This window comes from Rhipicephalus microplus, chromosome 2, assembly GCF_043290135.1.
Source record: "Rhipicephalus microplus isolate Deutch F79 chromosome 2, USDA_Rmic, whole genome shotgun sequence".
Classification (NCBI taxonomy): Eukaryota; Metazoa; Arthropoda; class Arachnida; order Ixodida; family Ixodidae; genus Rhipicephalus; species Rhipicephalus microplus.
Window position 1 is genome coordinate 206,049,789 of NC_134701.1, and position 22,991 is coordinate 206,072,779.

The 22,991-nt window shown below is 42.3% G+C and overlaps 1 protein-coding gene across 1 annotated transcript in view; it reads left to right on the plus strand.

Moving 5' to 3' along the window:
* Cyfip (Cytoplasmic FMR1-interacting protein Sra-1) overlaps nucleotides 1–22,991 on the plus strand; it is a 54,656-nt gene that overhangs the window by 17,765 nt on the left and 13,900 nt on the right. The window contains exons 13-22 of the mRNA XM_075887273.1: nucleotides 6,429–6,582; nucleotides 10,494–10,576; nucleotides 11,751–11,824; nucleotides 12,706–12,879; nucleotides 13,502–13,730; nucleotides 16,954–17,153; nucleotides 18,847–18,937; nucleotides 20,260–20,403; nucleotides 21,047–21,137; nucleotides 21,494–21,624. Of these exons, the coding sequence (XP_075743388.1) occupies nucleotides 6,429–6,582; nucleotides 10,494–10,576; nucleotides 11,751–11,824; nucleotides 12,706–12,879; nucleotides 13,502–13,730; nucleotides 16,954–17,153; nucleotides 18,847–18,937; nucleotides 20,260–20,403; nucleotides 21,047–21,137; nucleotides 21,494–21,624 (1,371 nt within the window). The remainder of the gene's footprint in view (nucleotides 1–6,428; nucleotides 6,583–10,493; nucleotides 10,577–11,750; nucleotides 11,825–12,705; nucleotides 12,880–13,501; nucleotides 13,731–16,953; nucleotides 17,154–18,846; nucleotides 18,938–20,259; nucleotides 20,404–21,046; nucleotides 21,138–21,493; nucleotides 21,625–22,991) is intronic.

Sequence of the window (22,991 nt, forward strand, 5' to 3'; positions counted from 1 at the left end):
AAAACAAACTTATCTTCACGCTCAAGTTTGCGGGAGACATTTAGATTAGTTGGAAGGAAATATGCTATAGCTAATAATATTTAGCAATGGTAATTACGACCAATTTTTATTCTGAATCGCGCTAATTTCCTTGTGGGGATGCTGCACCGATGTTTCGCACGAAGCTATCTCTTCATCACTTCAGTGTCCCATGTTGTTGTCATACAGAATATAACAAGATATGGCCAAGGGGGGTTCTGAGTGAAAAAAAGGCCCAAATGCAACGTGTGAAAAGTTGGTTCGCCTGCAACCGAGTCAAAGCTGTGGGCACTGCACAGTACAAGCGCAATGGAGGTATTGAAAACTGGGCACGTTGGTAGCGATTCATTGTAAGAGGTAAACAGCATAAAAACGAAGACAGAGAAATAGAAAGATACAAGACGAGCTTGTGTCTTTCTTTCTATTTCTCTGTCTTCGTTTTTTACGCTGTTTACCTCTACACACTTGGCAGCAGCGGCGGCAGTCTTGGAACGTCGCTTATACCTACCTTTCTACTGATCGCAGATACTATCGTCGACACGCACGTGAAGCTTGTCTTGGTGGCAACATCTTTCGCTCTTTTCCGGAAGGGCGGCGTCGGTCACAATCGTCTGTGACGTCACTTCAGGGAGCGACTGTGCCGCCAGGGCTCACAAGTATTTCAAGAGGATCATCGGCCGACGTCCTTCACTTGGCAGCAGCGGCGGCAGTCTTGGAACGTCGCTTATACCTACCTTTCTACTGATCGCAGATACTATCGTCGACACGCACGTGAAGCTTGTCTTGGTGGCAACATCTTTCGCTCTTTTCCGGAAGGGCGGCGTCGGTCACAATCGTCTGTGACGTCACTTCAGGGAGCGACTGTGCCGCCAGGGCTCACAAGTATTTCAAGAGGATCATCGGCCGACGTCCTTCACTTGGCAGCAGCGGCGGCAGTCTTGGAACGTCGCTTATACCTACCTTTCTACTGATCGCAGGTCTGAAATTCTTTTGTAATTTTTTTTTTTTTTTTTTTTTTTTTTTTTTTTTTTTTTTTACTGTCGCTGCTGCTGCCATCCAAGTGTATTGTACTGTCTTTTGCCATGACCTTATCCCGCTCAGAGGTGTACAAACTTGTGAAGGATTTAAGACATGACCTGACTGAGATGCGTCAGTCGCTCGAGAGGGAGCTGCGGAAGGAGCATCGTGAGATCAAAACTTCCCTTGATTTCATGAATAATGCTTTTGAGGATATGGCAAACCAGCTGAAAAAAATTGAAACTGAAAATGCCGAATTGAAGGCAGCCAACAGCTCCCTCACGGATGAATGCGCGCTTCTAAGAAACAAAGTGACTGAGAATGAACTTAGGATCACTCAACTAGAACAGTACTCTAGAAATAGGAACATTGAGATTAAGGGTGTTCCCATGACACAAAACGAAAACCTGAAAAGCGTACTTGCAGCTATTGGAAATTCAGTAAATGAACCTGTTTCCGAAAGTGACATTGAGGCTTGCCACCGTGTACCAACACGGGACGCTTCACGACAAAATATTGTAGTGCAGTTTCATAGCCGCTCAAAACGAAATGCCTTGCTTGAAAAAACACGACAGAAACGTTTGACCACGGCCGACATCGGACACCAGGAACGCCATCCTATCTTCATAAACGAGCACCTGTGTCCCGCATTGAAAGTGCTTCTCGGAAAAACAATTTGCAAGAAAAATGACAAAAACTGGCGTTTCTGCTGGACGAAAGAGGGCAAAATCTTTGCAAGGAAAAATGAGTCGTCACGTGTCCTACGCGTCACGAAGCTCAGCGACCTTGATAAGATAGAGTAAGTCGAGTACGTACATACCGTTTCCGATATGAAATATGGAAAACCGAGTTTTGTCGGTCTCGGAAATTTGCAGGTTGTCACAAAACAAATATTCATTTTCTGCACTGCATATTAACACACAGTCTGCTAGAAATAAAGAGGAAGAAATACAATGTTTGTTATCGCGCATGGATTTTCAGTTCGAGATCGTGATGTTTACCGAGACATGGTATCGCGATGCTACAGAAGTGATCAAAATTCCAGGATATACTTCTTTCTTCGTAAACCGCAGCTTTAAAAAAGGAGGCGGGGTCATGATGTTAGTGAAAAATGGCATGAATTGTGTTATTGTGGAAGAATTTTCAAGAGCCACTGCTGATTTTGAGGTTCTCACTGTCAAAAATGGTGCTAAAGTGTACAGCGTTATGTACCGTCCACCTCATGCGAGTGTGTCAAATTTCTTCACATTTTTAGATAGTTACCTTAGTTATTTTAATGATGATGCCAGCACTGTCATTCTAGGAGGTGACATAAACATAGACTGCTTGCAACAATCAACAAGTCATGATGAACTTTCTAGGATCTTGGACGCGAACAGTTATATTAATGCAATCAGTCTACCTACACGAATACAACCAACTTCTTCGACACTACTAGACGTCTTTATTACAAATATTTCACCCGAGCATCTTAGTTCTGGCGTCATCAGTTCTTCTGTGAGCGACCACCTACCCATTTATCTACTATCGGCGCAAACAAAACCCTCCACTGCGTCACGACACCCGTCCACTAAATCTTACAGACAGATAAACTCTTTCACGCTGAATAACTTTCGCTCTCATTTACGTGTAACAGATTGGGGCAAAGTATTAGAAGTTGATGAACCCGAGACAGCGTACAATGAGTTCATAAATGTTTTTAAGGCAGCGTATGAACAATGTTTTCCACGTAAATTAGCGAAACGAGCTCGGAAAGCCCGTAAGCCATGGGTCACCGGGGAACACCTCAAGAGCATGAAAGAAAAAGACAAACTGTATCAGATCTTTATGAAAACAAGAGCTTTAACAGATTTACACGCTTTTAAGCGCTTCAGGAACCAACTGAACAAACAGCTCCGAGAAGCGAAACAAATTTACTTAAGCAATCTTTTCACCCCAGAAGTCCTTAAAAAGCCACACCTTATGTGGAAACGATTGAACACTGTGCTACACGGTGACCCCCAAGAACAATCCACTTTATCAATTAATAGTAACGGCGAAGAATTAACGAATGCACGCTTGGCGAATTCCTTCAACGACTTTTTCACATCACTTGTGAATAGTAAGCACGATCCGAATTGCATTCAATATTTAACAGCACCGATACAGAAAAGCGCATTCTTGTGTCCGACTACTGTGCATGAAATTATAACATCTGTTTTGTCACTAAAAAACAGTATGTGTACGGATGTTCATGACTTCCAAATCAGACCTATAAAATTTGTAATCGATATTATCGCACCAATTCTGGAACATGTTATTAACCTCATGTTTTCTGTTGGCACATTTCCCAAACAACTACAGATGTCAAAGGTAACTGTAATATTCAAGGGTGGTGACATCAATAATTTCTCCAATTACAGGCCAATTTCAATTATTCCAGTCTTTTCTAAATGCATTGAGAAATTGATATATAAACGCATGTCCAGTTTTTCAACGAAGCATAGCATTATTACGCCTTGCCAGTTTGGCTTCCGGAAGGGATGCTCCACTGAGATGGCTCTATTACGCCAAAAGGAGCTTATCTTACAATCTTTCGAAGATCATCTCTGTACACTAGGCATATTCATTGACTACTCAAAAGCATTTGACTCAATTAACCACGATTCCTTGTTTGAGAAACTGCAGCATTATGGCTTTAGAGGCACTTTCTTAAAACTTATAATTTCTTACTTTAAACATCGCCACCAGCAAGTCACTATTAATGGTTTTGTATCCGAATTCAAACCAATTAAGGCTGGTGTACCTCAGGGTAGCATTTTGGGCCCATTGCTCTTTAATTTATATGTGAATGATATAGTAAATATTTGTGCTAATACTAAATTTATCATTTACGCAGATGATACAAGTGTTTTTATTACAGGACGTGACCCTTCAAACCTCATTGAAAAAGGCAACGTCGTCCTAAATAAAATTCACACTTGGAGTATCGCCAACTCTTTGAACCTAAACGCGGCTAAAACGAAAGCTGTTATATTTCGGCCTCAAAACAAAACACTGGGCATCACAAACAGTCTAAAGTTAGGAACATCAACTATAGAATTATCACGCGTTGCTAAAAGCCTGGGAGTCATTTTTGAAGAGCATATGACGTGGACAGATCAAGTGAATGCCACCTTAAATAAACTTTCAAAAACTGTAGGTATATTGTCAAAGTTTCGTTACGTCCTGCCTCAAAACATAAAATTGTTAATTTATAAATCACTATTTTTGTCTAACTTATCTTATTGTCACTTAGTCTGGGGCACGACCACCAAAACCAACGTTCAGAAATTACACAAACTTCAAAAGAAAGCCATTCGTAACATCGTTAGTGCCGCATACGATGCCCACACGGAACCGATTTTCAAGGCTCTGCACTTATTCCCAGTACATGAGCTATATCACACAATTTTAAACAATCGCTATAAGTCGGCTATAAAAAATAACGACACATTTTTCACAGAATTGTCGGCGCTAACTCGCGCTGAACATGTGCGAATTTTGAGGACTCGTGAAGTCTGGAGATTACCAAGACCACGAACCAATTACGCAACACAGATGTTGAAATATCAGCTACCGCTACTACTTAACATATCCGAAAAACATAAGTAACACTTCCGCGTACTCAATTCGCATGTGTATGATGATAAAATGTACCTGTGAATCTCTCTCTCCCCCTTCATTTTGAACGAGTGCATCTCTGTATACTGTACCAGTGCCTTTTCTCGTATACCAGTGCCTTTTCTCTGTATACTGTACCAGTGCCTTTTCTCTTTATTGTGTACATTTTTCAGTTCCACTAGCTCGCTTATGTTGTTGCAATGAAGATAACTGTTATGTGCCCGTTTTTGCCTTTGTACGTCACGATTGTACGCCACTCTGTACGCCACGTTTGCCAAGCCCGGGGGTACGGACCCTGTCAAGCCTCATCTATGGCTTTTTGTCCGTACCCACCAAGCTCCACTGAATGTCTTTGAAGCTGAAATAAATCATGATTGATTGATTGATTGAGAGAAACATTAAAAAAAAAAAAAAAAAACAAAGGAGGTTTTTACAAAGACACACTGAACAAAGAGAAAGATGTGTATGCAGAGCTCTGTTTGGACAATATGTATATTTTGGGGAAATATGTCTGCTAGAAAACTCAAAGCGCGAATCAATGCTTCAATGGGATGCTTTGGCAGCGTGTCCCTAAAGATGTTCATTGAGGCACTAGAATTTTTTCTATTTGGATTATAAGATTGTACTGGCAGTTGAAATAGTGGCACAATGGATATTTTGAAGCAGGTTGGTGTTGATACTGGCTACAGCAGCAGAGTAGCTTTTCTAGGCAGGAACCAAACTCGCTTGAAGGACGCCAGCCACCGGTCAATGGCTGACAAAAAACAAGCTTCAAAAAAAAAAAAAAAAACTAGGAGTGGCTAAATCACGTAACAGTCAACTCATGGCAATCAAGGAAGGTCCCAGATATGAGCCTGGTGGTTTTTAGTGTCCCGCAACGTTTCCAAACATGTTTTCCCACATGTATATATAACACATTTGGGAAATTTATTTCTTGTTTTTCTCAAAACTTAAATTTCAGTTGTTTTTTATTGCGTGAACGTTAAAGTCAGAACTTTTAAATACACCTGTATATTCAACAAAACTCCACATGCTTCTTTATGGAACAATAATCTGTGCAAAGAAAAAGGATATTTGAAATCCGCCTACAACATTTGATGTTATAAGGTTTCGACTGTAATGCAGCGATCTGAAACTACACACTTTTTTTCTTTTTTGGCTGTACTACACTTACTATTCATGACAGTGCAAAGATCCTATTTCGGTGCACACTTTTATTGCACAGCTACACTCCTGCCAAATGATTTTGGTTTTGTATCGCTGGATCAGTACTTATCTCTCTTGGCTTGATGGTCATATTTTGGGTAATTTCCGTAATTAAATTGTGATTAGTTGCTCAAGACATTCTTGAAGTGTGTTTTTAAACTGCCCCTTCTGAGACAAACACAAAACAATCAGTTAAGGATCAAAATAAAAGATTTCCAAGAAGTTGGCAGCATGCCTTAATTTGTGTTTGGCTTTGTAGAAAATTTCAAGGGGCCAGTATGCCTAATGCAGTTATTTGTCAATGGTAGATTATCTTCCATGTGTTTATCTAAAGTTCAGGCTAGTGAGCGTTTTCGCCTGAGAGTGAACATCTCATAAATGTGTCATCGGCCGTAATTTACTGGTCAAAACCGTAGTCCGTGGGGTCTGCAAGGGCCGTTGGACGTTTGGAAGCACACGCTGTTAAGTGACAAGTGTAAGGAGAAGCTGTGACACATGCCTTGAGCCTTTGGTTTCATTTAATATACATTGTCCATCATTTGCAGTTGTACATGGTGCGCACAATGCTGGAGTCTCTGATTGCCGACAAGAGTGGCGGCAAGCGGACCCTGCGCAAGGACATCGATGGTCCCTCCCTCATGGAGATCGACAGGTTCCACAAGGGATCTTTCTACTGGAACTACTTACTCAACTTTAGCCGTAAGTTCTTTGATAGCTTAAGGGGGGACACGGGTTTTAAAAGCCGAAAAATCGTCAAAAAGTTGATTTTTTGGAAATGGCAGTTTTGCTATTTCCATCCAATATTCTACCATTTCGCCAAGTTTTATGCAGTTTGAAACGATATCTTAGCCGTAATATCAATTTTAGCACCAGTGCCAGCTAAATATGAGCCAAGAATTTGGTAAATAAAGCGCCTTTTCCGTGACACGCGACGGCCGTCATATTTGTCCGACAGCCGCGAATCATATATCGTTTGAAAGCGCAGCCTCTCGTCTTGATTTTCGCGCCATTTTCGGCTCCGAGCGCGCGTTGGCTGTGAAGATATCCCGATTCAAAAAGAAGTCCCAACACGCGCAGTAATTGGCCAGTTACGGCACGTGACCCGCAGCGGGTCACGCCATTGGCCTGACAGGCATCGTCTGCATCACTCCGCGGCGACTGTGCGCACACCGTACGCGTCAACTGGTTTTCGCACGTGAGCAACGATGTCGACGCCGTCGCCGAAGTTCGCTACGAAGTACAAATTCGGAACAAAAAGGAAGAGGAAGACTCCGTACAACTTCCAGAAATGCGCTGCTGTGCCACCACCAGTTCCTGACCATGCGGAGAACGGCGTGCTTCCCGAGTCGAGCGGCGCCGATGCGGGCGTGTTAGGCCTAGTCCCCCAAAGCGCTCTTGACAACCGCCGCGGGTCTTCGTCGTCGTTTCGGCACGACACTGCAATGTTGCAGCCAGAAGATTTGCGGCGTATAGAGAGTGAAGCTCAAGAAAAACTTAATGTACTTGCTTCAACTCCTGCTACTGCCCGAAAATCTGACTTTTTGGATCGTGATGACGCTGCCACACAAGCTAGCAACGATCTCGCTACAAGTTTTTTCATCGCTAGTTACGACTCGATGAACGCGCTGCTGGCGTCTACCAGTTGCAAGTGTACAATTTGTGGTGGTAACCTCACGGTGCGAAAAGGTGAGCGGGATTTTGGCCTTGCTGTGAAGTTTGTTGCCGAATGTGCGATCTGCGGCGATAATGTGCAGGGATGGAGCTCGCCGCGCGTGAGCGGCAAAGCAAAGCTCAGGCCTTTTGTCATAAACATCCTTGCGGAGCGTGCAATGCAGAGCACCGGAAACGGGCAAACCGCAATGAACGACATTTTTGCGGCGATGAACATTTCGGAGAGAGGAATGCACAATAAAACATGGCAGGGACACTTGAAAACGAAACTCGTCCCCGCGGCAACCGATGGGGCAGAAAAGTTGATGGGGACATGTGCACAATTAGTGCGCGATTTGTACCGTGACCTAAATATAAACAGCCCGGACAACATCGCTATATCGTTCGATGGCACATGGATGACGCGCGGCCACTCGTCTCATATCGGCGTCGGCACCGTAATTGAGCTCTACACAGGATTTGTGCTCGATTATGTAGTGCTCAGCAATTTCTGTGCTGGGTGCGCACGGGCACCAAAAGAAGTTGACCCTGCCTACCAGGCTTGGAAGGAGGCACACGCATGCCAGAAAAACACGGACAAAAAAGCTGGGGAGATGGAGGTGGAAGCGGCACTGATCCTCTTCCAAAGATCGCTGCAGAAGCATAAGCTGCGGTACACGACCTTGTTGTCGGATGGTGACAGCCGCGCTTACCTTGCTCTTCAAGATGCGAAAGTCTATGGATACATACCCGTGGACAAGGAAGATTGTGTTAACCACATTCACAAGAGAATGGGCACAGCACTGCGAAATCTAGTTTCCAAGCAGAAGTCCTCTGGTACAGAGAGTCTCGGTGGGAAAGGAAAGCTGACTGGTGAGCTTATCACCAAGCTCAGCAGCTACTATGGCTGGGCCTTGAAATCGCACAAAGGTGATGTCAAGGCCATGCATAAAGCAGTCATGGCCACATACTACCACATCACCTCAAACGATGTCACTTCTAACCACACTCTCTGTCCAGAGGGCCCAGATTCATGGTGCCGCCAAAACGCAGCAAAGGCCAAAGGTGAGCCTGCTCCAAAACACCGCCACAATCTGCCACCCCATGTATGTGAGGCGCTTCTTCCAGTTTACAGACGTTTGTCTGATGAATCGCTTCTTCGGCGATGCCTAAGAGGGAAGACCCAAAATAACAACGAGTGTCTCCACTCAATTATTTGGGCACTGGCGCCGAAGGAGAAACATGCATCATTGTTTGCTGTGCAAGCTGCTGTGGCAGAGGCTGTAATGAAGTTCAATTCTGGGTATGAAAAAGCTTCTACAGCCATACTTCAAGAACTTCAGCTAAACCCTGGCCAACAGTTGACCAAGCGCATGAGTGAAAAAGATCGCCACCGTGCTGAAGCATGCGCACGCAAGCATGCTTCTGCAGAAAACTTGCAGCGTGTGCTACGAAAACAACACCGAAATGACTCTAAACAGACAGACTATGTTCCTGGAGGGTACTGATGCTAGGCCATTTGTGAACATTGTAAATAGTTTGTGATTTTCTGTATTAAATATGAGCCTATTTTGTTTTTTGACGTTTTCTCAGAATGTCATTTTCGATGTTTTTGAAACTTGCCAAAGCGATATCTTGGTCTTGAGGTCACATAGAGCCACAATTCTTGTGGTGGCATGTAGCTACATATGTCTCCTACACAAATGTAGGAACAGATTTTTCAATCTAGTCTTTCTAAATTTTTATTCTTGGTACTAATTTAATCGCTTGATAGAGATATCTGGAGATTAAACTTCAAATTGCTATAAAATTGGTAATACTTGTAATATTAAAAAAGTAATCCTACATTTGTGTTAATTACACTTCATAGTATCTAGCCATATGTCAATATTAATATTCTGGCCAATAATTGCCTTTCCATTGTTCTGATAAACAATATAGGATTAATTTTAATTATCTCTGCAACTGGCCAACCAATTTCAAAAGCAATTATATTTTTGAAATCAGCTTGAAAAACTCTGTCTGGGTTACAATTTTCATTGAATTTGGTCAAGAAATATAAAAAAAAAATTTAAAACCCTCTTCCCCCCTTAAGGCAGATAACAGTGATTTGTGATGTCACAATTGTAACCGTATCTTTAATATCTGATAACACTCACTAAAGTGCATAAATTGAGGCATTCTTGTGTTCACCTAGCTCGTGAGCTTAATTCTCTCTAGGGAATGGTTCATTTCTGGGAAATTGGCTGCTTGAGATAAAGAAAAGATTGGTTTGTCTGTGGAGTTGAGGATGAAAGCTGCATTAGTGCAACTGTAATTAAGATTAAAGTTTGGCGCAAGCAAAAATAGAACTGGTCGGAGAAAAAAAGTGGCAGGACTTATTGTACTGCAGTCCCAACGTTACGGAATTGTGCGAGCAGTTTATAAATGTCGCAATGTCGCAACAAGGTAGAAGACTATCTGTAATGAATCTGTGAATCACATATCATAGTTAATGAATATTTAATGTCCCAGTGTAGGGGCCTGTTATCACCATGCATCATTTGCTAACTGAGCAACTTGGGCAATCTGCGGAAGAGACTGAACCTTATAACTAGTGAGGCACAGTGAAAGGAGCCACATATGCAGCAGTGTCATAGCGACAGGATATCACTGCAGCCTACTTCATATAGCACTTGCTGCAGTATCTGTTAGTGTCTCTTGTAGTTTGCTGTACAAGTTCTACTGAGCTGTAAATTTTCTACAATACTTCCAGTTGCTGCCGTTGTTGTCGCATCACAGAAACTGGGAAGCATTGCCCTCTTACACTAGTCCTTTCCCCCCCCCCCCCCCCAAACAAACAAAGGAAAAGAGGGAGTGATAATACTTGTCAGCCCTGCACAGACCTCACAACTCAGATCCATGTAGAGATGGACACCTCTCCAAATTTTTTTACCCTTTCTTTTTGACCCTGTTTGCAGAGACATTACAAGAGTGTTGTGACCTGTCCCAGTTGTGGTACCGAGAATTTTACTTGGAAATGACAATGGGGAAAAGAATCCAGGTAATTTGCCATTGTAGTAGTTACTTATGTAGGGGTTGCACTAACAGCTATGGTGTTATCGTATATTTATTATGCATACTCTTGTTACGTGTAATTTAATCTATTTTGTCTCTATCTTTCTGTGACTCATTGATGCTGAGCTGCTTTTGAAGATTATGCCAGTAGAAACTCGCTATTTATAGCTAAGCACTTTCTTAGCTTTCCTTATTGCAGCATTTTTGTACAATTCAAAGCTGTATTTGCAAAATTCGGGGCTCAAGTAATCTTACATATCAAATAATTGTGGAATTAAGGCAAATTCAAACATAAGGCTTGATTTCACAGCACAACTTTGATTTGGTGTCTGCTGTATTTACGTGGGCTGGCTAGATGTGTAAGGTTGGATCAGCAGCCGAGCATTTTATGTCGGGCCACTTTACTGCTGATCCTATGAATGATGGAATCATTGGCGCTTAGCACTCAATGTATCTAATAATAATAATAATAATAATAATAATAATAATAATAATAATAATAATAATAATAATAATAATAATGTTTATTTTCAACATGTTGCATCTCAAAATGTTACATGTCAAGGGATGATATGGCTAAAGGCAGATTAACTGCCTGACAATGGCCCTACCACCCAAGCACTGTTCAACAGGGTTTCAAACATATATAAATTACTCAATTCAAGAAAGCGGAAGCACTAAGAGAAAAGAAAAACATGACACTATGCTATCAGGAACAGTTAATAATACACATAAAATAATTTAAACAAATGTACTATTTATTAATACAAATCTCGTATAGCACATAAGGCTTGAGGCCTTGCTCTTACTATGAGGGCACACAGGGCAAGAAATAAGATTATACGACAAGCTTAATCACAGATTCTGACATGGCTTCATTCACATAATTTAGAACTTGTGGATGTTGATTTAGAAAAGAAGGTCTCAGGTATTTAAGTTGATTAGTTTCGTATTTAGTTCTACAATGCGGAAGTTTGAAGTAGCCGTATCTTAAACTATATTGCTCTCGTGTATGTTGGATGTCTGTGGCTGTCATTGATGTTAGTTTAGATGCTTGGCTGTCTTCGACATGCAACCGTTTGCTGTATGCAAGACGTTATTGGATTTATAGTTATGTTGAAAAGCTAACCTCAAAGCGTTTCTCTATCGGCTGGTTTCAGTTCCCGATTGAAATGTCCCTTCCGTGGATCCTGACTGATCACATCCTGACCACTAAGAACCCTTCCATGATGGAGTGAGTGTCTTCACTTCTTGCTTCTCACGAAACTCCTGCTCGTGCCTTCTTTTATTTTTTCCCCTCTCATTCCTTTCTTTCTTTGCAAGCTCTTCTTTTTTTGATTGCATTTCACAGAAGTAAAATGCTGTTGTGGGTTATTACTGGCTCTCTATCACCGGTTCCTTGTTAACTGTTCGTTCGAGCTGCTTTTGCAAAAACATTTCCTCCTAGGATCTAGGACTTTGAATTTACGAGGTTTACTGTCAAGTGTGAAACTCTGAATGTTATGTCCAATACCCAGCTTTTTTTTTTATGATTGTGGCTGCACACACATTTGTCATTGTCACACCCAATATTTAGGAATGTGATTGTTGATTTGGTTACACTTCTACAGAACATACCTTTCTTTAATGTTTTATAAAAGGTGCATCATGATCAGCACTACTATGCAAACGACCTCATTTTATAAACCTCCTAGCAAGTGCTTCATCTAAACGCTTTTCTTCGTATGCTCTAAGTGATTTTCATCTGTATACAACTTTCAGGTATATGTATGTGTAGCACGTACGTGTGCAATTAGCTGCTATTACAAAACATTCCTGATGACACTGTAAATTTCACTAGTAACATGTTGTTCTTTTTTTTTTCCCTGTAGATTTTACAGGGGAGCTGTCCTATTCAATGATACAGTAATTGAAGCGAAAGCAATTCGGCTGGATGCACCCCTATTTATTTTCTTAGTGTGACGTCCTATTGCACTGGCATAAAAATTCTGTTAAGTGTTAATGTTGCCGTTCTTTCAGAAGCCGAGGAAGACATTATGTTGAGTGGTTTCTGTTTCAGATGATGTCATATAATTCGCCGCAGGTTCTTAAAATGGTGCTTTCTTTTTTCTTTAGATGCGTACTCTATCCTTTGGACTTGTACAACGACAGTGCATTCTACGCCCTCACCAAGTTCAAGAAGCAGTTTCTCTACGATGAGGTAGAGGCTGAGGTCAACCTGTGTTTCGACCAGTTTGCATACAAACTAAGCGACCAGATATTTGCCTACTACAAGCACCTGGCCGGCAGGTAAAAAAAACTTTACTTGCATGCCCTTTTTTTATATGCGATCTTTCAACTTGAAAAAAAAAAAAATATCACGAAACTTGCATCATTTGGAGAGCAATTGTATATTCATTTAGCTTCTGTAAAAAAATATTATGTGTGTTCGAAGTCTAGTTCAATATTGGGCTTACATTTAAGCTGCAAAATGCAATCTAAATAAAGGTTCATTACTGTTGCATAAAATGAATTACTGTTGTTAATGTAATATTGATCGTTGCTCATTGTGTTCAAGCAGGGTGACTTAAGCGCCTCTTCTCGTCAAACCTACGACAGTACGGATGTAAACACCTTGTGTGACTAAAATTAGTGTTTTTGTAATGTGGAGTGCTGCTGCAAAACGAGTTGTGTACATTCATTTATGTCACTTACTGGGTTGCACTTCATGTCTCTGACTCGTCTTCAGGGTAAATTTAAATGCTCAGCGAGACGAAAGCTTTGCATTTTATATTGCGTTGAGGGAACTTGTTCATCGAAAGCACTAAGCAGGTATGACATATTCGCTCACTTGAAGTTGTGGCGAATACAACTGGCGGTGGGCGATCTGAGCAGCCCAAGTCTCAGTTTTGCTACCTTTCTTTGACCACAGCATCCTGCTGGACAAGCGCTTCCGCGTGGAGTGTGCAAGCAACTCGACTGTGTTTGCCTACCCCGTGGCCAACCGGTACGAGACTCTGTTGCGGCAGCGACACGTCCAGCTGCTGGGCCGCTCGGTGGACCTGAACCGCCTGATTGCCCAGCGGTTGGGTGCTGCACTGCAACGAAGCCTCGAGCTTGCCGTGGCACGCTTTGAGGCGCAAGACATTACGGGCGTTGTGGTATGTTTACGTGCACTCCAGCTGCAGTTCACAAAGGCTCTTAGTAGTACTAGGGTGGCTAGAATGGGAAGGTGTGAAAAGCGGCCGCCGAAACCGGTCCCCGAAGTGTGCCGATGCCGCTTGGGGCGCTGCATGCACCGGCGCGAGTAGCTTTGCGGAGGATACAAACGAGACGGCACTCGCCACTCTTCACAAAAACTGCTCCCACGCTGTGTGGTGGTGACCCGTTTTCGGTAAAATCGGTTTGATCGAGCAACTGTAGGGCAGTACATGGCACCTAAGCCCTTTGAAGTCTCATCTCTGAAAACCATTATTGAAAAGTCCTACGAGCAAGATTTGACGCCAACTTTCGTGGACTTAAAGGCCAACTCCAGCGATTTTTCGACCATGTCAAGGGAATGGTGTTTCTATGTTCCTCAAATACTCTTGTCACGAGACCAATAGCTGAAATGCCCAGGAAATTTGCAAATTATTTTAATAAGCAGAAACGTACGAAACTAAAACCCGACCAGGCGCCCTTTCTGCGTATGATGTACTATTTGGTAAGAACCGGAGGCCGTATACTTGATACTTCGTCCTTTATTCTGCCATTGAGGACTTTCTATAAATCTATTTAAATATTGCAAGAAACGTCGCTACAATTAGCTGTCTTGCGCATTCTTTATGATTCCTATTTCTGTATTGTATCTTTTACGGTCATGTCTCTGTGTACCAGTGTATAGTTTTGGTCCTGATGATTTGACACTTTATTATAATATTATGTGTAATTAATTCCTTACGATTATTACCCAACTAGGGTGCTGTAGATATATTCAATTTCAAATAATCAAAATTGTCACATTAGATGCTTCACCCAGCTCATTCACGTTCCCAAATAGTATATCTCCCGGAATTTTGGTCACTGTACTTATTGATTTTTGCTTTTCATGTGCATGCCAAGTCATGATACGTATGTATTTTTTTGCTCTCTATTTGCAGATATTTGTTTCATAACTTCTGTATTTTACTTGGTGTCATCTATACTTGTAAAGTTTGTTTTATTGTACATGTGTGAATGTGTGTCGTGTAATGCTGTGTTGCCAACTTGTCACTGGGTTGGTACTTTGTCAATTCCTCGAGCTTTTAGCCCCATGCTTCTCCTACTGAAACAAAAGAAATGAAGTCTGTGAGCAAAACAACTATAGCTAATTTAGGTGAATTAAACTAGCAAATTTTGCACAAGATGCCGGACGTATAAGTAACCTAATGTGCACCGGAGAGTTGCATGTGATGGCTTAAAACGTCGTGGCACATGTTAAATCCATTTCTCATTTTCACAGAAAGCCGAAATAATATTTCACCGGCAACCCTCCCTGAAGAGATATGATAACTGACCTAAAAAAAAAGTTACAATAATCCTGGCAGCCTGCATCTGCTAGCGGACCATAATCGCAGGTAGTGCAGTGTAAAATATTGGCAGTGTAAATAATTTTTCCCCTTTAACCTACACAGGGCCCGCTAGAATTGCAACTGTTTATGGAAACGTGAGCCTTGCTTTTCCAGGTACTGCAAACTTAGCTCTGTGACCTGTACCATCAGCAGAAGCAAATTTTATTTTGGAAACAGAACTGATAAATAGCGCTACCATGTTGCAGGATTGACTTGCTGACAACTACAACTCGCACAATTTAAGCAGCAGCTATATTTATACATGCATAACGAGTGCATCAAATTATAATTGCCAAAGTAACATGCTATACCAATAACGGTGTTACTTATAACGCGTAACCACCAACACTGCAAACAAGGCGGGCGTTCTTGCACTCATCACGATTTTTACGAAGTACCAGATTTCTCACAGCGTAGCTTGCCACATAATATACAGGGGGACCATCCGCCGCTCAGCAGTGTACAATTCATGGGCGACAGATACTGCTAGTGCATCAAATAGAAGTCTTTCGTAGTCTTTCTCTTTTTATTCCATCTCATTTAGCATTTTTTCTACAGACACAGAGACTTCTCCACTAAGTGATCCACGTTGCCACCCTTGGGACTCTTCAAGAGGCTGAACTGAAGCATTAAGTTTTGCGGACAAGCATAATGCAGCGACGCTGAATCTACTCTTTTTTTTTTTTTTTTTTTCGTTGACATCTTCAGGCATTTCAGAGAAACCCAGCGCAATCACCGACTGACGAAGTACTTGTAAAGCAGCTACCATTTACGAAAAAAAAAAAATAGCAGCCCACCCGAGGAAAACTTTGAGAAGTGCGCCGCTCACTACCCGCGCCGCTGACATCAGCGCCGCTGACATCAGCGCCGCTAGCGGCATCGGCGCGCCGAAAGGCCTTCTCCGGCAAGCAAAAAGCGCCGCGCTCATCACACCTCCCAATTCTAGCCACCCTAGTAGTACTGCTGACCCTAAGGCCGTGTGATGGGATCTCGGCTGTGTCGGTCGCATATTGATAAAGGCAAGGTGCCACAGGCCTGTGTACTTATGTTCATGTGAACATTAAAGAATCCCAGGTAGTCAAAATTTCGGGAGCCCTCCATGGTGCCCCTCGTAATTATGTTGTGGTTTTGGGACGTTGAACCCCAACAATTATGTAATACAAGTGCCTCGATGTAGAGGCATGCTTTTGTTAAAACATTTATTGTAGACAAAAGTACAAAGCCAAAGATATCAGTGGGAGACGGGCTCTGGTTCTTGGTTAGCCCACCATAAACACACTTGATGACAGGCGTAAGTGTCGCCATTACACTACTTCACCAAGTGGTGTGTTGTATTCATGGCTGAAGCTTTTGTCTCTGGCACTGAAAGATGTCCAAGATGGTGGCTTTTCTAGCATTCGTTGCTGATTCTGAAGCTTGATTTGACAGCTTTTGTAGCTACCTGGAACAAAATGCTCTCACTGGGAATGCTGATTGTGTAATTTTGTATTCGTTCTGCTTTTTTTGCAGCAAAAGCTTTTTTAAATGTTCAAACTGCTGCATGTTCGACTTGAATTTATGTCTTATTTTCCCTGAAGTTTCTGTGGTGCAGACCCTCTGCTGCTTAATGAGCTTAACGTGCTTATTTTTAGGCATGGGACCACTGTCACTGATTAACAACAAAAATATCAGTCTGTCATATTGCAGTTCCTTCTTAGTTGTTGCTTCATTTACACATACTGAGTACTTTCAGTGATGCAGTGGAGACATTGCTCATACCGTGGGAAACAATACATGCCTTCACTTTGTCATGCAGGAGCTTGAAGGCCTGCTATCAGTGAATCGTATGACACACAAGCTGCTGAGCAAGTTTGTCACTCTGGATGACTTCGATGCCATGCTGAGAGAAGCAAATCACAACGTCCTGGCACCGTATGGCCGCGTGTGTCTACATGTCTTTTGGGAGCTGAACTACGACTTCCTGCCAAACTACTGTTACAATGCTGCTACAAACAGGTAGGTAGCTCTAGGGCCCACTCTTCTACAGAGGGGAGCCAGACTGAAAAGCTTTGCTATTCACGAGTTTCCCGGTGTAGGAGGCAGCCCAAATAAGTATAAAGTTGCATCACATCTGTAACCAGATTTAGTGCTACTTGCCAATGGGCACTGAGGTAGACATAATTTGTGAAGTTGTTTGTTTTCGCAAAAATTTAGATGCACTTTTTTTTCTGGAGATGAAGCAGGGGCGTGGTTGTGTGAGCCCCCACCGCGGTGGTCTAGTGGCTAAGGTACTCGGCTGCTGACCCACAGGTCACGGGATCGAATGTACGGCTGCTGCAGCTGCATTTCCGAGTAGAGACGAAAATGCTATAGGTCCATGTGCTCATATTTGGGTGCACGTTAAAGAACCCCAGGTGGTCAAAATTTTTGGAGCCCTCCACTACGGTGTCTCTCATAATCATATGGTGGTTTTGTGATGTTAAACCCCGCATATCAATCAATTCTGCAGATGGACATTCTGTGAAATAGCTGGCTCGCTTGCTGGTCTGCTTGATTTTGGTTGTGTTTTTCAGTATGCACTTGTCTGGCACACTTATTATCACCGCTATGACTACAAGCTTAGAGGTTTAGCTTTTTCATTTCTTATTTCTGTTAAGAAACAACTTTATCAGTAGCAGTTGTTTACAAGGCCTATCACACATGTTACTAATCAATGCTCTACATACGCTATTGCTTTTTAACAACGAAAAGAAAATGATACACTTAAAGCTTCTTAATCAACCCCATTTATTTGTGAAATAAGATAATTCAGACATGTTATCTGGTCCCGACAAGCATATGTATTGTTTAATGGCATTAAGCTCTCCTCAATTTGGTCATATGTGGCGACAAACTGGGTTGATTCAGACGATCCCTGCAGTGCGCCAAGCACATAGCACCGCAAGCACGTGATGAAAAAGAGGGAAAATGGCATTCCCAGACAACAAAATGGCCACCGGCCTTATGAAAGTCGGAGTCACCATTCAAAGTCTTACCACAATCACATTGTTTGTGACTGAGGCTTCAGTGACTGTGGCCAACTTGTTTAATTTTTGATTTTACTCGGCCAACACGAACTGCATGGGCTCTATGATAGCGTCAACAGCAAGTGGGGTCAAAGCTTCGACATGCAGCAGTTTTATTTTCTTTGCGTGCCTTCAGAATTGTGTAGTCTTTATCCATGATTGTGCATTGGAAAGCCCCGTTTGTTCATCAGAAGATGCAGTGCTCGCCTCTTATACTGTCATGGACGAACGATCACTTGCTCGCCATTTTTCTGGTGAAAAAGTTGGCGTCACATGCGCATGGTGGTGCTGACGGTGGCGGTACGTTATACAGGATGGGTTCAATAGACGTTTCGACTCAATGGTCACATTGTGAACAATGTTGTGAGCAACTGCCGCTTTTCAACTGCTTTGATATGAAACGAGTTCTGAATTTATGTATTCAAGAAAATAAAAATGTATTGATTTAACAGACGTTTGTTTATTATTTTTGTAAAACTTTCAATAATTTAGCCTTCTGTTTAATCTGTCACGTGAAATTTAAATGAACTAGCTTTTACTGCATATTGCCTTGTCTATTTGTGGTGTCAGAGCCGGCGTGTCAGAAAAGTGTGATAATTGTAATAACTTTTTTTTTGTAAAGCACTCATTTTTTTTTTTCGCAGGTTTGTCAAGGTGAAGGACATCACCCTGACGCAACCTGTGACTAGGGAAAAGATGCCCAGTGCCCAGCCTCACTACATCTATGGCACTAAGGTAAGACAAGTGCATCCGCACTTCACTAGCATGCGTTTTTGCGTTTGCATATGATTGTTTTACAAAAAAAAAAAAAAAAAGATTAAGGCACCTGCACTCTGCTGGTGCCCAGCTTAAAGGAAGTGCGGAGCTGGGAAGCTTCTTTGTTTCTCCTTATTTCTTTTCTCACTCTCCACTTTTCTCTCTTTCTTTTTAAATTTTCCTGTCTGTTTTTCTCGGGTTTTTTTTTTCTGTTCATTCTTGTCTTTCTTCATATTTTTTCCCTTTCTATTTCTGGCTTGCTTCCTCTTTCCTCCTATTTTTATGTGTGGTCTTGCCTGTGTTACGACAGCATATGACAGCCAGGGCCCCTCAGAGGCTCCACATTTATTATCGTTGAGGCTTTGAAGAACAAGAAGAAGCCTTCTCCTTGGGGCACTGGACACTTAAAAAGGGAATGGGGGGGGGGGGGGGGGACTGAACAAAACTAAGAGTAGAAGCTTGAGTCTGCCTCAGCCGATCATATACATTTTTTCGGTGTGTGCTCTGTGATGTGAGCTGTCCAAAGTGTTTGTAGACTGTCAGCTCTTACCTGGCCTCTGCCAAAAATGTTCTTTTTTTTTTTAACAGCTGGTGCCATTAACTTAATTAATAAAGGTGGTTAAACTCCTGTTTAGTAAAGCTTACACTTTAAAGCAGCTTGAGTGAAAAAAATGGATGCTCGAGTGAAAAAAATTATTTGCAGTTGTCTAACCGAATGAACTCAACCTGTAAAAAAAATATATATATTAATCATAAAAGCCTTCAATGTCAGAAACATAGAGAAATGCATCAGTACTCCATTGCTTACATTGTGTTGCCAGCATTACGCCAATCTAAAAATCTTCGAGAGCCTGGTGAGGCACATGAATTTTTTTAGAATAATTTTCTTGATGCAACGTGCCTGGCATGCCATTGTTCGCATTTACTTTTTCTCTGTATTCGCTTTGAGATAATGTGCCCATGCACAGGTGATAAAACTGTGCATAAATTATCTTTTTTGCTTAAATAAGTCATTTGGTTCAAAGTGGCCTGCACTGTCTCACACTCTTTTCTTGGGCCTCTTCTTGTGCTCTCCTTGGAGATAAATCCAAAGCCGACTATAGCTCGGCTGTCAGCCTTATTACATTTGCTCCACTTTTCGTGATAATTTTAAAGCGGGTGTACAGTAATGTACAGCGAACTCTCTAATTCACATCTTTTATTTTACATATTGAGACTCGGTGGATAGTATACCAGTGCTTGGAAGTTATCGTTGTGGTGTGTTTTAATACTGCGTCAACCCTGTGCATCTGCGAATGCAGGCGTTGAACTCTGCATACCAGCAAATCTACAGCTTGTACAGTGGCTTCGTGGGTGCGCCCCACTTTCGCGCTATCTGCCGGCTCCTGGGCTACCAGGGCATTGCCGTCGTCATGGAGGAACTGCTCAAAATTGTCAAGAGCCTGGTGAGTCATGCCGTTCTAGCAGAGTTGTCTCAAAGACAGATGAGGCTCTACTTATGCCTATGCATGTTTATTCATCAATGCCTTGACAAGGATTCACACGTCGCTTTAGAGTGGTGTTGACAGAAAGTAACACTTAGCACAATGAAACGCTCATTGTCTGCAAGGCTGTTCCATTTTAAGGATGTAACACATATCAGCGCCCTTCAAACGAACCACGTTCTCCTGCTTATCTCACAAGGAGGGGCATGTGAAATATCTTTAAATGTTGTGTCGCTGATTTCTTTCTGCAACCTTCATCGTCTGAACGCAAAATACGAGCGAAATTGTTTGCCTATTCATGTCGTCCACCTGAAGCACGCTAATATGGCGTGATGCCCTTAAAAAAGAAGAGCATACCGAACAACAGCTAGAGCTCAGCCCACTATGTGGGCATGCTCCTACTCTCGACTTTTACAAGATGGCACGGTCGATTGGTGCTAAAATGCTGAAGAGTCACCACTGACTTGCAATAATTATACATGTAGGTGGCTGTACATTACTGCTGCTTCTGCATGTATTATTTTGAGATTATGCCCAATTTTTTGGCTGTTAACTGCGTGCATCTAAATAGCTTGTGTTTGTTTCTTTCTTTTCTTTATTGCAGATTCAAGGTACCCTGCTGCAGTACACGAAAACCCTCCTAAAAGTAATGCCCAAGCACTGTAGGCTCCCACGCTACGACTATGGTTCCCCTGGCAAGTTTCAGCTTCGAGTTCTTTATTACTGATCAGCCGTATTCACAACATATGCGAAACTTCATAGCTTGATACCTGAATGGTTAAATGCAACTTTTTCCGGTGGAGGCGGAAATGTTGTAGGCCCGTGTGCTCAGATTTGGGTGCACGTTAAAGAACCCTAGGTGGTCGAAATTTCCAGAGCCCTCCACTACGGCGTCTCTCATAATAATATGGTGGTTTTGGGATGTTAAGCCCTACATATCAATCAATCAATCAATTAAATGCAACTTTTATAATAAGCCAAATGACCACTTTTTCGTGACCGCCTGCTGCATTCATAGCACTTGACTGTGCTCGCTCTATCTCACTCGTAGGTATCCTTGGCTACTACCACGCTCAACTGAACGACATTGTGCAGTACCCCGATGTCAAGACTGAAATGTTCCAAAGCTTTCGGGAGGTTGGCAATGCCATACTGTTCTGCCTTCTCATAGAACAAAGCTTGGTGAGCAGGCTATATCTGTTTTCTTTTATTTTTCACTTTCACTTTAATAGAGGCCAAATGCCCCATGTTATTTCATATCGCACCATACTATATGTGCAAAAACATTGCTCTCACTTGCAATGTTGTTGCCTTGGTGGGAAGCCTGTTTGCAAAAATTAATAACCATTTGTTAGAAATTTAGTCTTTGTAGTGTTTTGTATTGATAGAAAGAGTTTAGCTCATTGTACTCAATCTGAACAGGGCTTAAAATAACTAGTAACATGATGGGACCTAATCGACTTGCTTTTCACGAAATGGTATGCAAAATATGCGTTAGAGTCAAGGAAATGTTGTGACTGTGAAGCTTGAAGCTATGCAGTTCCAGTGCGGCGCAGCAGAGGATTGTATGTCTCATAAACTACCTATTCTGTAATTATCGGCACCTAATTCACCGCAAGAGGAAGAAAATGCTTTTTTTTTTTTCGAGGCCACGACGGCGTCCAAAGCGCACGAAAAATGTTGAAATTAAACCGAACTTCGCGCACACAGCATTCCCAGGCCATGTGGTCCGCCTGCGCCATGTTGGTTTTGTTTTGAAAGCGTGAATTTTTTCTTGTTTTCCGTCTTGCAAAATGGCGTCGGCGGTACTGTTGAGACATTATTGGTATTTTTCTACGAAGCAATGCGAAGTGCTGATTGGCTAGTGCAGCGTATTCATATCTTGTGGGAGAAGTCAGTTTCCCAGCAGCTGGGGCGGTCACTTTTTTTTGATGACGCACGCTCACCCCATTGTTGCTCTATGCTCCGTTCGCCTCGACCAATGTCGGCTGAGCCGCTCTTTGCCTTGCACTATCTTTTCTGTTGTTTTCTCTTCATTATTTCTTTTTGCACTAGTTATGTGTTTTTTGTGTCAGTTGTTGCACACGATGCTGGTAACAATGCCTAAGATGTGCGGAGGTCCTGTGCACGGAGGCACGCTATGTAACCAGGTTTGTGCGAGCATCGAGATTCGGCTATTCTGCTGCGAGGGCAGACTGCATAGACGCTTGCAGCAGCGGAACTGTGCTGTAAGCTGTCGTCAGTCAGGAATCCAACTCATGGAGTGTGGTTGGAGCCGCAAATACACAGAGTGTTTCCAAGATCGTCGAACTCTGTAGTACAAGCTCTGAAGCGGCGCTATTGAGCGTGACGCCGAGTGTTTCTGAGTTTGCCGGATTCGGCACTTCAATGCTTTATGTCGAAAAAATAAATTACGAACAATGCCAAAAGAAGATGAAAACGAGGTGACAGAAGAAATTAGTGCGTGAGACACTTCTACTTATTCTTCTGGCGTTTGAAGAAAACACAAGGGAAGAACTTTGTAGGCCCATTTTCTCGGAATAGATTTT